A 16,991-nucleotide genomic window follows, 5' to 3' on the forward strand; every position below is an offset into this window, starting at 1 on the left:
AATAAAATAAAATTTTGGTTAAAATTCGAAGGATTAAATTTATTCAACATGTTTTCCATACATACATCATTGCAGAGGGAATCGTTTTTGGTTGAAATTATTCGAAGTAACGGATAATTATACGCTCGCTTTTCCAACGTCGTAAACTTACCCACGGGTCCCCTTCGACCTTTCTAAATTCATTTCTCTGGAAAGTTTTTGAGCTAAGGGAGGACGCCTAACGTCGTTCAAAGAAGAACGTCGTGGCGTAAAATTTTAATCCGCTTCATGTTTTCTTCTTCTTCTCTCTGGAAGAAGCAAAAATCCCCTTCGAGAAAGACGGATAAGAAGTTGCAAAGTGGCAAACAAAGAATATTACCACGATTACGGAAAATCCTTGCGGTTTTTGCGGTGAATCCTTTATTCATGAATATACTTCGTTTCTACGTAAAATAGAAACGTTATATATATATATATATATATATATATATAAACTATAGAATCATTTCGTCGAATTCATTTGCAGATTAGCGTGACTCGATTAAATCGCTTAATGGTTCATATCACGATTGCATGACGTTTTCTCTTTGATAATAACACAAAATTTTTCTGAATTTCTTGTAAATTTTTAATATTACTATTATATATTTATAATAATGTTGTATTTTTATAATTGTTAATTAAAATATTATTTAAAAGAAAAATATTGTAATCTCCCCAAATTTGTATCGAAAGTGTACTATATTTTAATATCTATTAAATATTAATATTTAAATTGTTATTATATAAGATGATTACCAATGATTATATTTTTTAAATATACAAACTTAATTTAATCATTAACTTTTAATTGAAATATTAAAAAAAAGAAAAGAATAGAACCTTCTCATTCCTATATAAGACATTAAAATTATTATAAATTCGTAAAAAAAAATAATAAAAAATCTCTATTTATCTTATTTATCTTAATATTTATGAAATATTAATATTTTATAACACGGTAACCATCTTCGCGTTATAAATGGATATTATCTTTATATCATTGAAAAAAACCAATACACTTTTATCTAAATTTTCAATTAACGATATTTACTAAAAGATAAACGTTATTATTCGTCTAATTAACGGCTCACCATTAAATATACATTTACCCTGAATAAAGTGTTCGTTAAAAGAGAAAAGTAACTCATTTTTTTCAACATACTTTTCTTTTGTGCTCGGCCGTTGTTAATTTGCAAAATTCTCCCAAGGGGGACGGTAAATCGTTTTAATCGATTCGAAAGAGCGAGAGAAATGGATAGATAGATAGATAGATAGATAGAGGACAAGTAATGACTAATGACCGAGGTACATTTAGGGGTTGGACCACATTGCCATCGCGGTTTTACGACGATGCGCCCGAGTAGTACATAACTTTGCACTTTGAAACGGTACGTTTCAGCAGCCTATGGAGGAAACGATCGTTCTGCTTTCGTTCTACGAACGGATCGTTTCCCCTTTGCAAAACGGACTGATTCTATGATATCACGCTAAATAAACTTCGCGAACGATCTTTCGCATACACACAACCGCAAAAAAACTTTCAACGAATAATAAACGTATATATATATATATATATATATTCCGTATTATACGAAATAATTAACGAATACTAATTACCGTACAAATAATTACGATTAAATGCATAGATCAATTTTTTGTGGGTAAAAAAAATGAATGATACAATTGATAAAAATGAAAGGTGGTATTTATTTTTCAACGTTACGGAATCAGTATTTATTGTTAAAATATACTTTAACGTAAATCTGACTCTATTTTTACGTAAAATATTCATTTATAGTAACCGTTTATTTGACGAAATATTGATCAAATAAATAAAAGTAAAAACAAACGAAAATAGAAATAAAAGGAATAGTTCAAAAATCATAAATTATCTAACAATTTAATATCGCGATTGGAGACAAATTTTGCTCCAGTTATCAAAATAAAAAAATAAAGAAATTTGTAGAAATAAAAAATTGCAAGAAAAAATAAAAGAATAACGAATAAAAATTATATAATATTAAACAACAATATATAGCGATTAATAATATAATTTTGCTTCTTTGTTACGATAGTATGCATATCAAAATGAAATTTTCGATGAATTATTATCTTCGTAGGTGGCGGGAAGGGAGGAGGGGGAAAAACGTTTAGCGCGGTTTTAAACCGAAAAAGAGAACATACAACGTACACATATATGCGGGACGACGTGTGCCGCATTAACGATCGCCCCTTGTATTTTCCTCTTTCTCTCTCATTCTGAAAACGGAAACGAGATTAAACGGGAACGATGCAACACCGAGAGAAATTTAATAAACGCGCACGATCGACGCGACCGAGCTGTAAATAATCAAGCTCCTTCTTCCCGTTGTTGCTGAAAGCTTAAAACTTATCTTTCTGCCGTATCGTCACCGTATCGTCACCGTTATCGCCTTGCGGTTACTGCGTTATTTACCCCCCACTGTTAATTACTTTGCACGCGCACAATAATAAGAATATAATTCCGTTTGACCTATTTCTTTTTATTCTTTTTTTTAAACTTCATTCATTCCCCCGTCCTGCCCCTCCTCCGTTTTTTCAGGATAAATAAGATTATTCTTACCTTTGAAAAAAAAAGAGACAAAAACACGGTTAAACGAAAGAGGGGTGCCAATCAAAGTGATCTAAGACATGAAAGTGTTATTTTTGTTTAGATCAGAGAATGTTTTTTATGTTAACAAAAAATTCGAAATATTTTCTTAATTAATGTCGATGATCAAATGAGAATCGAAATTGTCTAATAGTAAATCGTGAAAGGGTGTAACATGTTTTGTAGGTGAGAACGTTTTGCGCATAGTTTCGTGAAAACATATAAATAGTTTTTTTATTTTTAATTTCTCAATGATCTTAACAACGATTTAATTATTTTCATGATTTATTATTGTCAAACCATTTTGATTCCCATCTCCTTAAGTATATTATACTCGTTTTACAAGCAAATAACACGAATTTAATAACAAACGAATCACAATAATCTGATTATTTGAAATCGTGGGAAAATATGAAAATCACAAATGAAATGAAAAATTGTATGAAAATACATTACGACGAACCTTTTATACGATTGAATAATATGGATTAAAATATGACCAATTACGTGTCAGACAAGTGATACATAGGGTGTCCGAAAAATTGATCGCCTCATTTGTTTGCAAAACCGCTTTGGGAACCAGTAGCGCACTAAATACAAGCTGTGCTCGACGAATACAAATTTTATTTTCATTCCTTTTCGTTATATCTTTTATCCAATTGTAAAATGTGGCAGAAAGGAGTGTATTTTCATATCCCCCCTCCCAATAATAAATGTTTATCCATTAGCGTACTTATTATACGAACAAAATGATCGTTGTTATAAATTTTTTTTTGAATTTCTATACGGTTATGCGTGTGTGTTTGTGTGTGAGAGAGATTAAAAATTTTATTGTTTTTTTTTTGGTTACCCCTATTCTCTTCCTAATTTTTTATTTGCAGCATTTGAAATGCTAAATTCACCGAGAGAGAGAGAGAGAGAGAGAGAGAGAAAGAGAGAGAGAGAGTGAGAGAAAGCCACCCTTAGTCGACCCTACGGCTTTTTATCGAAGGGTCGTGCTTGAGAGTCTTTAATTAATGGCGTAGCAGAGATGCGCGCACACGTTTATATCCGTAGCGTCCCGTTCAAGCCACGAATTATTTTCCACAGTGGAAACAAAAGGCGAAGGGTCCATCGTCGAGACACGCCTCTACCCGCACCCCCCGAACCCCCGTCCCCCCTGCCCGCCGATCCCTTCCGATGCTCGCGGTTTGTCCACGGAAATGTTCCCCAACTCTTATGATAGCTCACAGATAAACGAATTGTCATGTATGTGTGTGTGTGTGTGTGTTGTGTAATATTTTCCCCTTTCTCCGCCCCCCCTCCCACGTACACTGGGTCACTAAAATATTCTTCGAATTAATGTTTTATAAAACATTAAAGCTTTTTCGCTATGCTAAATGGTATAATCAAAATTTACATACGAAATTGCGACTTTATTTTTCTTTTTTCTTTTTTTTTTGTATGGATAAATGTGAAAGAGAAAAAACAATATCCAACGAGCTTTTTCGTTTAATTTACGTAAAAATTGACGTAGTATAATAAAAATTATTGAATTTTGCGAGAAATTTCAATCAATATTTGACTAATAGAATTGAATCCGCTTTTTTTTTCTTTTTTTCAAAAAAATTCTTGATAAACATTTGCAAATTTTTGTGTATTATCTGTAACGTTATATAATATTTTCTTATTTCCCTTCTTTTAAGATTGACATATTTAATCAATTTATCTCGAAGTTTACAATATCAATAATATTCCCGATTCATAGAAAATATTTCTTTTCTTCTCTTCTTTTTTTTTTTTTTTTTTTTTTTTAAGAAAATACTACAAGGCACGTGCGTAACGCCTTAGCGCGAGCTCACGTACGGCTTCGTAGCAATTAGTATGCATCCGGTAAAGCTTAGGGATCGTGCAAAGGCAGTGGAAAAAGGGTGGAAGGGGGAAGGGTGGAGGTGTGTTCGAATAATCCTGCGTGATCTACGCGCGTTTCCGATAGCCGTACTCACCCGTTTCTGCGCGTTACAAAGCCAACCCACCACCACCACCACCACCATCACCACCATCGGTCCTTTCAATAATTTCCCTTGCTCTTATAGAGAGATAGAGGGGGGACAGGGGGACGAGGAGAGAAACGGGGAAACCAGTGAAAGGGGGGAGGGGTTATTTGTTATCCTGAAATATCGATCGAGCATGTTGCTATAACCATGCAAATTAAACGATCATTTTTCTTTAACTTTTCTATTTTTTTGTATTGTTATAAAGATAATCATTCTCCATCGATTGATTATTATTATTATTATATATGTAAAATTAATTATCTACAATATTTCACGTAATTTAAAGTATTATTATTATTATTATTATTATTATTATTATTATTATTATATCCAGTTTAAATAATAATAATTATTATAACATATCATTAATTTAATATGTTGTTTTATTGCTACAGTTATTGTTGTACTTTTATAATCAAGCTATTGTTCATATTATATTAGGTTGGAGAAAAAGAAATCCATTATTTTTTCGATGGATGGCTTTAGTGATCGATATCTTGTAAAATATAGATCAAGCAATTTCAGATTTATGCTCGTTGGAAAGCTGACATTTCACACTAAAAAAATTTACTTGCTCATTTTTGTTAAAATTGTGAATGGTGTTTATGGTCTCGATACTGTAACAGCTAATAAAGTCCAAAAAAAATAAAATAAAAAAAAATAAGATCCGTAAAAATTCGGATCTCTACTGTCAACAAATGGACCATTTGAAGCTAGCGATTGACCAGAAACGTTCAAAATTGGTCAACAGGAGAGGCGTTGTGTTCTTTAGGACAACGCCAGGCCACACACGTCTATAGTGACTCGCTAGAAACTCTGGGAGCTTTGTTGGGAAGTTTTGATACATCCACCATATAGTCCGGACCTGGCACCAAGCGATTACCATGTTTTTCTTGCATTGCAAAACTTCCTTAATGATAAGAAATTGACATCAAGAGAAGATTGCAAAAATCGATTACTAGAGTTTTTCGACAATAGGGACCAAAACTTTTATGAGAGAGGCATTATGAAACTGTGAATGCTATGAAGCTAAAAATGGTAACAAATTATAGAACAAAACGGTCCATATTTGACCCAAATTGGACAATCCAAAACATGTTAAATAAAGTCTTGAAGTTCACGTAAAAATAATGGATTTCTTTTTCCTCAACCTAATATTATTTTATTACCGCATCCCTAAATTTAAACTTCGAATAAAAGAAATATATTACGTTGCCTCGTTGCAAAACTTGAATTTTGTTAAATAAATCAAAAAAAAAAAAGAAAACGAAAAAATAAAATAAACATACAATTAATAACAAAAGAAAAATACGTGAATTTATTTGGCCGTATCCCCTGTGATCGACAGATGATACCACCCAATATTGTAATCACGAACGTATTTGTAATATAACCACGATTATCAATCTAAAGTAATCGTTAGGGTGAAATCGTTAGCGAAACGATAGGCGGCTACGTGGATGTTATTGTGAAAAGGGGGAGGGGGAGAGAGAATGTCATGCAAATTCCGGGACTCGCCGAAATTGCGTTCGGAAGTATCAACGTTTTAGCCAGCATTCCAGCTTTAGCAACTGTGTGTATATCGATAACGGAGAAAATAGAACGAGGAAAAGGGAATTGCTTTGCTTTCATCCGCGAGTCAGCTACACCCGATCCCAGAGAACTTTCCAATAAACGGACCGATCTCCGCTTTGTGACTACAAGAAGATGGATAAGGGTGCTTCCTTTATCCCTTCCCCCCCCCCGCCCCCTCACCATACCTCTTTCTCACTCCGTCTCTATCTCTGTCTCCATTTGGTAAGGACTCCTACCGAATAGGTAAGATCCTTTAGTTGGTCATATTACATCGTTTGCTTCGCAACGTCACCACCCCCTCATTCATTCATTTTGAAAATCCTTCATTTAGGACGAAACTGATATTGACAAACGTTTAATTTTGTCTAATGAACTCGTCTTATACCTGTTTAAGAGGTACTCTTTAAAAATTGATATACACTATTGAGGGAGGGGGGAGGTAATTGGAATTTTATTTGCTGATTTTTTTGGTTTTTTTTCTTCTATAAAAATCTTTTATAAACATTTTTTTACGTCCTCCTACTTTATTTGTAGAAATAAAATCGATATGATATTATATTATCATCTGTGCGGTATAAGAAGAATAAAGAGAGAAAGAAAAAGAAAAAAGAAAATCAATAAAAGAACATACGGTATTTCCGTAGGTTCGGTATAGTCGAACAACCATCCCCTTCCCTTCCCCTCCTCCCTCTCGTCGTCGAGTAACCGTTTTCGCCGCTAATTAATTAAATTGCACGAGCTCAGTCCCACCCGTTCCGTTCCCCCCTAAACGAGCCGGCTCACACGAGTTTGCCTATCGTCGCCACTACAAGGTCGCTACTATATACTTCTTCAACCAAAAGCAAAGCCAAAGCTCGCGTCGATTTAATTTTTATTAGCTTCGTGATTACTGAAAGAACTCTCTCTCTCTCTCTTTCTCTCTCTCTTTTTATCGTTAACGATCTTTAATGCTTTGTAATTAAAATCCTTTAAGTCAGAAACTCAATGATAATTTTCAACTTCGATAATTACGTTGGAGAAATCTTCAAAGTTATCTTAAATATAACGTAATAAAAGGTAGAATTTACATCGAAATAAAATCATCGGACAAAATAATCGAGTCGTTTTCCTTTAACAATAATATAATTAACAAAATGATTTGTTCGAAAATGAATTGTTTCGTTAAATAATTTAATAAATTGTACTTAACAGATTTATCATGAAAAAAAAAATGTTCATTAAAATTTAAATTTCTCAATTCGAGTTGAACCTACCCTTTGTGACTTATTTGATTCGAAGTAATACGGGCCATATCTACTTACTCTAATGGAAATAATTACAATAGTAATAATGCAAGAATCATTTCTAACTTTAATGAAAAGTTTGGACGTATCTTCTAACGTATAATACCTGTTCCCATTTCGTAAATAGATATGAATACATATACGAACATACGCGGTTGGGAAATAGAGGAAGGATGGTGCAAAAGGGTTAGAAGATTATCATACTAAAGAACGAAACGATCTTCCATACGAATAGATTCAAATAAAAGAAGGATTATCCAAAAATCGTGTGGATCTCGATTGCTTTCAGCCCCCTCCCCCACCCTCATTTCTCTCTCTCTTCATCGTCAATGAAACGATCACAGTTCCATAATCTCTACTTTTCTTCCTCCTCCTTTTCACCCCTCTAGGAACATTGCGATCGTCTAATAAATTCATAACTTCGATCGTGCCGTAATATTCTTTTGTGGATAATCCGCTTTATGGCTTTTTAAAACCGATTAGGGCTCGGGTTAACGCGGAAGCACGAACGTACGAACCTACGAACGTACGAACGGGGAAAAAGACAGGCAACCCTTGAAAATTCTTCCACGCTCTCCAACGAAATTCTCTTCTCGAAAATACCGCCACCGTTAAGCCGATTTTACGCGAGACGCTTCTCGCATTCTCGTTGTCCTCGGTCGGATTTACTCAGAGATAGGGTCAACCGCGAATGCCGGCTTTTACTTTGAGCTTTCAATGATAATAGAATCTCTCTTATATGTATTGTGTAGTATATGTATGTGTATATATATATATGTGTGTGTGTGTGTGTGTGCATATACCGGGCGGGGGGGGGGGTGTATCATAATAATTGAGACTCACTTTAGGAACGAACGAGAAACATAAAAAACAATCAGGAAAGTTCGCATTAAACTTAGATCTTTTCTTTGACCTTGTTTCCAAGTTATAATACCTATTTTTGTTGTTGTTCGATAATACACAGATTCTTAATTTTATAAAATATGATCGAATTTTTTCGTTAAATTTCTTGTAAGATTTCATTAATAAAACTTGCACATACCCATGAGCGACAAATACTTTCAATTAAATAAATACAATTTTTAATAGAATGTATCGTGTTCTCGTGGGCAAAACTATGCATTTGAATTAATCTCTGAAGAAGAAGAAAAATGTTTATGAGATCGGAATTTTTGTTTTGCTCGAAAGGGTTAAAAAAAAAGGGATCGACCTCGAACTTGGAACATTCGTAGAGATAAATTCAATGCGATGTATGACGTCACAAAAGCGTGTTTCCAACACATTAAAAAGCGTTACCGTGAATCACACATTACGGTGAGTAGCGTGTTGGTTCGCGATCGCGAATAAAAAGGGGACCGTTTTAACGATCGTATCACAGAGTTCAACGGAATAATCGTCTCTAACAGAGTGCGTCTGAAGATAACCAGTATTCTTTCTATTTCTATGTTAAAATCTTGAACATTTCCTTACGTGGTAAATTACTGTGAAAAACTTTTAATGTAATCAAATATTCAAATTACTTGCATAAGTGTACAATTGTAAGGTGCTGGAAATTAGGCATGTAAAAGGTCATGCTCGTGCATGAAAGTGGTGCACGAAATCTAATATTGAAAAAATCAGTTATGATTAATTTTAGTTAAATATCGATAACTTATTTTCATATTTTTAATAATAGAATAATACATTAATGAATTAATCTAAAAAGATGTTAATGCATAAATTATCATAAAAATGATATGTACGAGTCCATTCATAATCCCAAAAGAACCTTTCTTTTTCTTGAACAATTGTATTAATTGTTATCGAATAATTTCTTAACATTTAGCAATATTTTTCAATCAAATAGAAACGCGAACTCTCAAATATCTCAAAATAATAATAAACGAACTTAATACCAATTTTGTGAAAAAAAAAGAAAAACGGCTCGTATATTTTTACATCGTGCAAAGAAAAATATAAGAAACACTATTTTTGGATTTTCTAATAGTACAAATTAAAACGATCGTGCAATCCTGTTTGCAATATTGCAATCGTTGGATGATCTATCCTCTGTGTACGATTTCTCATTACAAACTGACACGTCTCGTTTATCGATAAATCCTGAAACACCTGGATACAACCTACTCGTTCGAAATAATCTTAAATACCCTTAAACCTACTCCTGACAACGCAAACAAGTAATTTCCCATAATCAATTATAATTCAAATACAATAATCACTAATAACGTTATCTGAAAATCAAATGAAAGTCAAACAAAACAAAAGGAAAAAAAAGAATGATACACACGAAAGAAAAATCATCACAACAATAAATCGGTCATATAAATAAAATCATATTATAATTTCTTAACCTATGTGAACAATTAGAAAAATTCGTAGATAAGTAATATTTTTGTCACAGAGAATGCGAAAAGAAAGAGAGAGAGTGAGAAAGAGAGAAAAAAATCGAAAAAGGGTCTCGCTTTGTTCGAAAAAAAGTGTGTAACGGCTGACGACGCAAGCTGGCAAAGAGTGGTCGAGAGGGATGGATAGTAGGGGGAGGGGGTTTGTTTGGTAGTGGTAGTGGTGGTGGCGGTGGTGTGTAGTGCGACAAAGGGATGAGGAAAGAGAGAGAGAGAGAGAGAGGAGTTTGAACGAAGAAGCACGTGAAAGAGAAAAGAGGGGTGTGGTGGGGGAGAGTGGGGAAAGGGGTAATAGGAGGGGGTAAAGAGAGAAAGTGAAAAAGTGAGAAAGTGAGATAGACGAATAGTAGAATAGGAAAATATAGAAGGGGTTGTTCGACGCAGACGCAAACGCAAACGCAAACGCAAACGCAGACGCAGTCGAGTGGCCGAAGAGAAGAAGAGCATGACGGCGATCAGGCAGGCGGTGGTGGTGGTGGTGTTGTCGGGGGTTCGGTGTTTCAGAAGGGTCGCAGTGTGTGAGTCAGACTCGGAGTGTTCCGAGGGTTGGCCCTCGGAAATTTCAGTCGTACGGGAAAGATCACGCGTGACGGACGCGTACACCGGGAAAACTATCTTTTCCGTCCGTTTTTCTTCCCTTTTTTCCCTCCCCTACAAGTTTCTATATATATATATATATATTTATTTATTTGTTTTTGTAAACTCCGTTCTTTTTTCCATCTATTTATTTGCCTAGTTCTTCGAGTTATTTATTTTTCGAAAAGGGCGAAGGGAAGGGACGAGTCGAATGACAAGGGTCGTTGTCGCGTGCGGCATGTTGTCGGCCGAGGAGAACGAACATAATCACGCGAGTTGACAGCAGAGAAGAAAAGAAAGAGGAGAAAGTCAAAGGAAAAGGAGGAGGAGGAGAAGGAGGAGAAGGAAGAAGAGGAGTGGTGGTGGAGGTGGTGGAGGAAGGAGAAGAAGGAGGGGAAAGGAATTATGATGATGATGATGATGATGATGATGATGATGAAGGAAAAAAGATCGGCCTTATAAACTGCTCTTCCTTATGATTTTCTCCGATATAATATTTCTCTTCTCAGACGAAAAAATAAAAAAGAAAGAAAAGAAAGAAAGAAAGAAAGAAAGAAAGGAACGTTGCCTTAATAAAATAGCGGCCTCTTATCTGAAAAGTGTTGACCCGCTCGTAAAAAAAATTGTATTATCTACCTCTCGATAATAGAGCGTTATAACATAAATAAGGAGGGTATATTTTTTCAATCGTATTTTCTACTCGCTCGATGAATAAGAAATTCGGTTAGCTTGGAGGAGGAGTGCGATCGTGATTATAAACGAGGAGGAGGAGGAGAGGGGGAAGTATATTTACATAGGTAATACAACTTGTGTCACGTGACAAGCAATAATCATCAATGTTCGCGTATCAAATGTAATAATATAAGCAAGAGAATAATCTAACTTATGTTAATCGATGATCAAGTGTTGTTTCCATCACCGTGGAGAAAAATAAAGAAGATTGTGTTAAGAGTGATTGCAGTGAACAAAATATTAACACAAGTGAGTGCACCAAGAGTAATAACAATAATAATAGTGCGTTGGGATTGTTGCGAGCTCTCGCGAGAGGACTCACCAGAGGACTCGCGAGAGGACTCGCGGAGAATCATCATCCCTTGTTCGGCAGGGTGGCCTCGCTAATACGACGCTGCCCAACGGCCGGAGGGCTCGGCGCACCCTCCGCCCGGGAATGTCCGCCCAACGAACCAACTGCTACTACTACTACTACTACTACTACTACGACTACTACTACAATCACGACCACGACCACGACCATCGAAACAACGACGACGACCAACAAGAACCAACAACAACCATTCAATCGGCGATATCTTATCGCCGATGCGACGACCACGATACCAAGAAATCGTCGCTCCTTGATGGGCACTAGTCTAACTAAACAAAGTAGGGTGAGTGTGTCCGTCGTAATCGTTTATTTCGACTCCGACACCTTCTCACAGATCGATTACTTTTCTTTTTTTTTTTACCTCGTTTAATCAGTTAGAGATACAGATTGATTGCTTTCTCGATTAAATATTATAGAGAGTAATGATCGATTTTAAAATATCTATCGTTCTTAACTTAGAATTATTTATAGCGAATAAATGGTCATCTGGAAGAAAGTACCATGTTACATATTGAAAAACTTATAATTATACTAAGAAGAGATGGGTTGGAAAATTTTAATACGCAACAAATTGAAAACGTTTGTTTTTAGATAGAAATTAATTTGACCGAAAAATAAACAAAATTATTTCTATATTCAAATCAAAACGTTTCAATATACCAACGTACATAATATGAGTTAAAATTTATATCGTTTCCTGTAATACTTTTTTGCGTATTTTATTTAATATCTCGAGCATCCTATTACGCATATTTTTAAACGTGTACAATATCTTGATGCGTAAATCAATGTGGACAAGAAATCGTAGAAGGAATATACGTGTCATTTACACTGCCGAGTACGAGTTTGTTGATAGCTGTTCGTAATACTCACGAGAGAAACTCATTCACGAGATAGCAATGAACGAAGCATTCATACGTTCGTTCGTTCGTTCACTCGAGTTAGCTCTTATACTACGATGATGTTTTCCAACTAGTGTTCTCTGTTTTCCTAAAATAACTTTGAAATAACTCGTTGAATAACGAGAATATACATTTATGTCATAAGATAACATAACGTAACACGTATAATATACATTTATGTATACGTTTAGAATACGTTGACAACGTAATAATACTGTCATAAATTTACATTTGTATGGTCTTCATATTTTGACACGATATTATTTATTCATTTATTTTAATCGAACATAAAAAAGCGTGCTTTTTAATTCTATGAAGTTTGGAAAGTTTGTTTTTATTGCCATTATGAAAATTCATTGCTCGTTGAAGAGTTAATAAACGAATTGTACGTTCGATGTATGTATTTCATTTAAATTTCGACCTAGAAAACAAGCACGTGATTCATATACTATATTATCTCACGATTCATTAAAGGATACACGTTGTGACTATCATAAATATTATTTTATTAATTTGATCCATTCATACTCCACTTCGATAATTTTATTTTTATTATTAATATCAAACCTTTCAACTGTGAGTGTGCGTGCGTGTATTAAAAAACTTTTAATATTTTTATTTAATTCAAATTAAATTATAATAATCATGGAAAGAAAACTGCAATTACCTCATTTTTGTCTTCTGTATCGATTCATCTTTCTATCCGATGAAGATTTGAATATCGTATGTAATATTCGACTGCTGGTATTGCGACCTCCTTACAGTTCGACTGATAAAAACAAACTAAACATCGGAGATATTAGTCTCCCAGCTGAAGTCAAAATGTGTAAACATACGATAGATCAATGTATTCGAACGTGTAAACGAAAAAAAATGTTAATATCTTAATAAGTAAATTCAGTATACGTTTATATATCACAGAATGTATAAACATAATTTTTATCGAAAACTAATTCACGAAGGCAAAAATATTATCTCAATTTATTTTTTACGTACACACTTTTAATTATTTTCCATTAATAATCAACAATTCGAATAACAGTATATTCTTCGAAACAATTAAATTGCTCACACACGCACATTCACGAAAGAAATATTTCCTTTAGAAGAAATGGCATTTGAGCCGTTCAGTGCACTCATCGATTAACTCCATAAAACAAAAAGTCGAGAAACGCGATGAAATAATGTACATTGTCTTTTAAAATTCCTGTTATAATATAGATTCACATATATAATGTAGAATGTATAAATACAGAAAAATTAACAAGAAAGAATAGCCAAAATAATCAAAATGGTTTCTGAAATAAATTACTTATTTTTCAATGGCCACAAAAATTTTGCCGTTTAATGATGTTAATCTTTATTATTAAAAGTTATCATAAATATAAAAAGTTATGACTATACCAAGTGTTTTGACACATAAATTTAAGATTTTTCAAAAAGTGGAGTTAATCGATGTGTGCACTGAACGGCTCATTTAATAAAATAAAAAATAAAAGTAATCGAGAATCATTTTCTACTCGTGAATGTTTCGATTCTATTTGTACATAACCCTCTCCCCCACTTGAAATAAATTCGTCGTAAATACGTGACGTATCTATACGGATAATGGAAAGTAGCCACGATTTTTCCTAAGAAAACAAGAAATAGAGTGAGAAAGAGAGAGAGAGAGAGAGAGATAAATAGATATAGGTAGATGGATAGATAGAAAGAAAGGAAGAGAATGATAAAGAAAGAAAGAAAGAAAGGATAGAAGAGAAAAGGGGGTAGATGGCGTTCTTAGGGATTTAAGGCTCCCATAAATCCACTCGAAGCATCCCTTGAATCCTCTCGACGGTGTTCGGTCAGTCGGCTTTTACCAGATTGTATTCCTCGATAGTTCTCCTTCGGCAGCAAGCAAGCAACGCTTTTACTTAAAGCTTTCGCAAAATTCTCAGGAAAAAAACCCTCGGCCTTTTTTCACTTGACTCTTCCCACCAACAACGAATCATCATCTCTCCTTTTCTCTCCCCTTTTTCCGTCTCTCCAGGCGTGTTCCTTTATCTCCTTTTTAGGTGTAAAGCACAGGTGAGTGCAAAAGACAGGCCTTTCATCTGATACTTACAAAAAGGGGATGGAAAATGTTTTATTGGTTTCTAAATATTAAATGGAACTTCAATTTCAACGCTTCAACACCTGTATTCTTCGTTCAACGTTTGCTTTGTTATATTCAATTTACTTGATCCCCTTTAAAAATATGATTATTTCTTTTTGATTTTGATCATTATTCGAGGTTTCTTTCTTTCTTTTTGTTTGTTTTTTCTTTTATCCGTGAAAAATAAATTTCCATTAACTAATTTCAATTAAATAATGCAAATTTCGTAATATCTCTCGATATCTCTCGACAATTACAATTTTATATTTTTTTTATTATTATTAAAAAAAAAAAACGGGAATTTTTATATTATATTCCTATTATTATATACTTTTACCTTATTCCAAGTTAATTAGAGTTTCTATTATAATTATTCATATTATTCTTTAACCCCATTAATTGTAATTCTCAAAAACTCTCTCTATATTCTTTTTTTTTATTATTATTATTTAAATAAACTATAAACATAAAAATTATATATTACTATATATATACGAATATACATGAAAACAGATTTATAATTAATATTGTCAACCTATCTGTACGGCAGGATTGATTATTATAAGCTTATCTATTGGTGCAATAATTCCCATGGGGTTAAATCGCGCGAGACACGAATTTCGGTAGACCGGGTCATCCCAATTATCAGAGAGAGAAAATCGAGAGGAAAGGAGAGAAATGGAGAGAAAATGTTGTCCACTCGGCAACCTTCCTTCCCTTCCCTTCCTTTAATCTTCCATCCTTATTTCTTTCACTCGGTAGTAGTTCGTTTCGATTCTCGAAAGGGTGCAATCAATGTAGCGTGCAACGCTTCGATTTAAATTCATGAATAATTCCTCCACCTCCTCCTCTTCCTCCTCATCCTCCTTCTCTTCCCCCTCCTCCACCGAACTAGAAAGAGTGGGAGGGGGAGAGGGAGCTTCAAGATCGACGAGCTTTTCTTCCTCCTCCTGTTTCTCTTCCTCGTCTTTATTTTATTTTTTTTGTTCTTCTTCTTGTTCTTCTTCCTTTTTATTTTCTTTCTACTTTAATCCGCTACTTCGATAGTGGGTATCGATCGATGAAACTTTTATCGAGATTTAATCAAGGAAAGATCTAATTATCTGGAAACTTTGAGATAAGAAATCGTAGGAATAGAGGGAAACTCTTATCAAAAAGAAATTACTATAGTTTCGTATCACGTTAGAGAATTGAAAAATCTCTTGCGTGTCGATGCAAATGAACGAATTATTATTATTCATGTGGGTGGTGTGTTTTTATTGTTGCTTTTGTTCTTTTTTTCTTCGTTTTTTACCGATAAGATTTAATCGATAATATTTATTTACTTTTTGTTTTATCATATTATATTTATTTTTGTTCATTCTTTTTCTTGTTTTATAGAGGGAGGCTACGCAACGAGATGTTGAACGAGAAAGACGACAACGATTGGAGGCCGAAGCTCGGCTACGGGAAGCTACAGCTGAAGCCGAACGTGCGAGATCTAGGGTACACCATTTACAAAGGGAATTGGCAAGGTGATTAATTTTTTAAAATTTATATAACAAATTTAATAACAGAGATATGAACATGTCATATTTCTCGTAATATTCTAAAATGAATACTAATTTTTCGATACCACATTTGAAAATATTCGTTCGTAATATCGTGAAATATTGCAGAACATTTTTATTATTCATGTTATTATTTCTTGTTAATTTCTTATTATCCAATTTATTCGTAACAATTTAAAAAGACATTTTAAAAGATAATAGAAAATTCTATTCTAGAACAAAATATTAATTGAATACGAACAATAGTAAAGGCAATTTTGTTTCTTTATAAATTTAAAACTTGCGTATTTGATAAAACAATAATCAAAACAGGTGAATATAATAAAATATAATTAATAAATCAATAAATTAGAGATACGGTGTGAACTACTTCAATTCTGGATAACGAATAATAAATAATAACAAATAATAAAAAAAGAAACCTCCCCTCCTCCCCTATCCGGATACAAACATGTACGTAATGACAGAGATTTTCGTTCTCTCTTTTTTTTTCTTTTTTGTATTTTTCATTTTCTCTTACCCATTGGTCTTTGGCACGGTTTTTTCCCTCGTTTGACTCGATAACACGTTATGAACGTCGCTTATTTCCTCGCTTATTTCATCGAGCCGCAGTGAGAGAAAGAGAGAGAGAGAGAGAGAGAAAGAGAAAGAGAAAGAGAAAGAGAAAGAGAGAGAGAGAGAGAGAGAGAGAGAGAGAGAGAGAGAGAGAGAGAGAGAGAGAGAGAGAGAGAGAAAGCTGGTTGTGGTAGGTATTTTATATTCGGTGGACCAGACCACG

At 33.9% G+C, this 16,991-nt stretch overlaps 1 protein-coding gene across 12 annotated transcripts in view; it reads left to right on the forward strand.

Annotated features, from left to right (window-relative positions):
• Positions 1–16,991, forward strand: part of LOC122519503 — a 149,553-nt gene that overhangs the window by 119,073 nt on the left and 13,489 nt on the right. For 11 of the 12 annotated variants that reach the window (XM_043638984.1, XM_043638985.1, XM_043638983.1 and 8 more), the window contains one exon: positions 16,044–16,177. In XM_043638984.1, the coding sequence (XP_043494919.1) occupies positions 16,044–16,177 (134 nt within the window). Of the gene's footprint in view, positions 1–10,917; positions 11,911–16,043; positions 16,178–16,991 lie in introns of those variants that run through there. The other variant, XM_043638995.1, reaches the window with a different exon arrangement.

The sequence above is a fragment of the Polistes fuscatus genome, unplaced genomic scaffold (genome assembly GCF_010416935.1).
Source record: "Polistes fuscatus isolate 324 unplaced genomic scaffold, CU_Pfus_HIC Scaffold3, whole genome shotgun sequence".
NCBI lineage: Eukaryota > Metazoa > Arthropoda > Insecta > Hymenoptera > Vespidae > Polistes > Polistes fuscatus.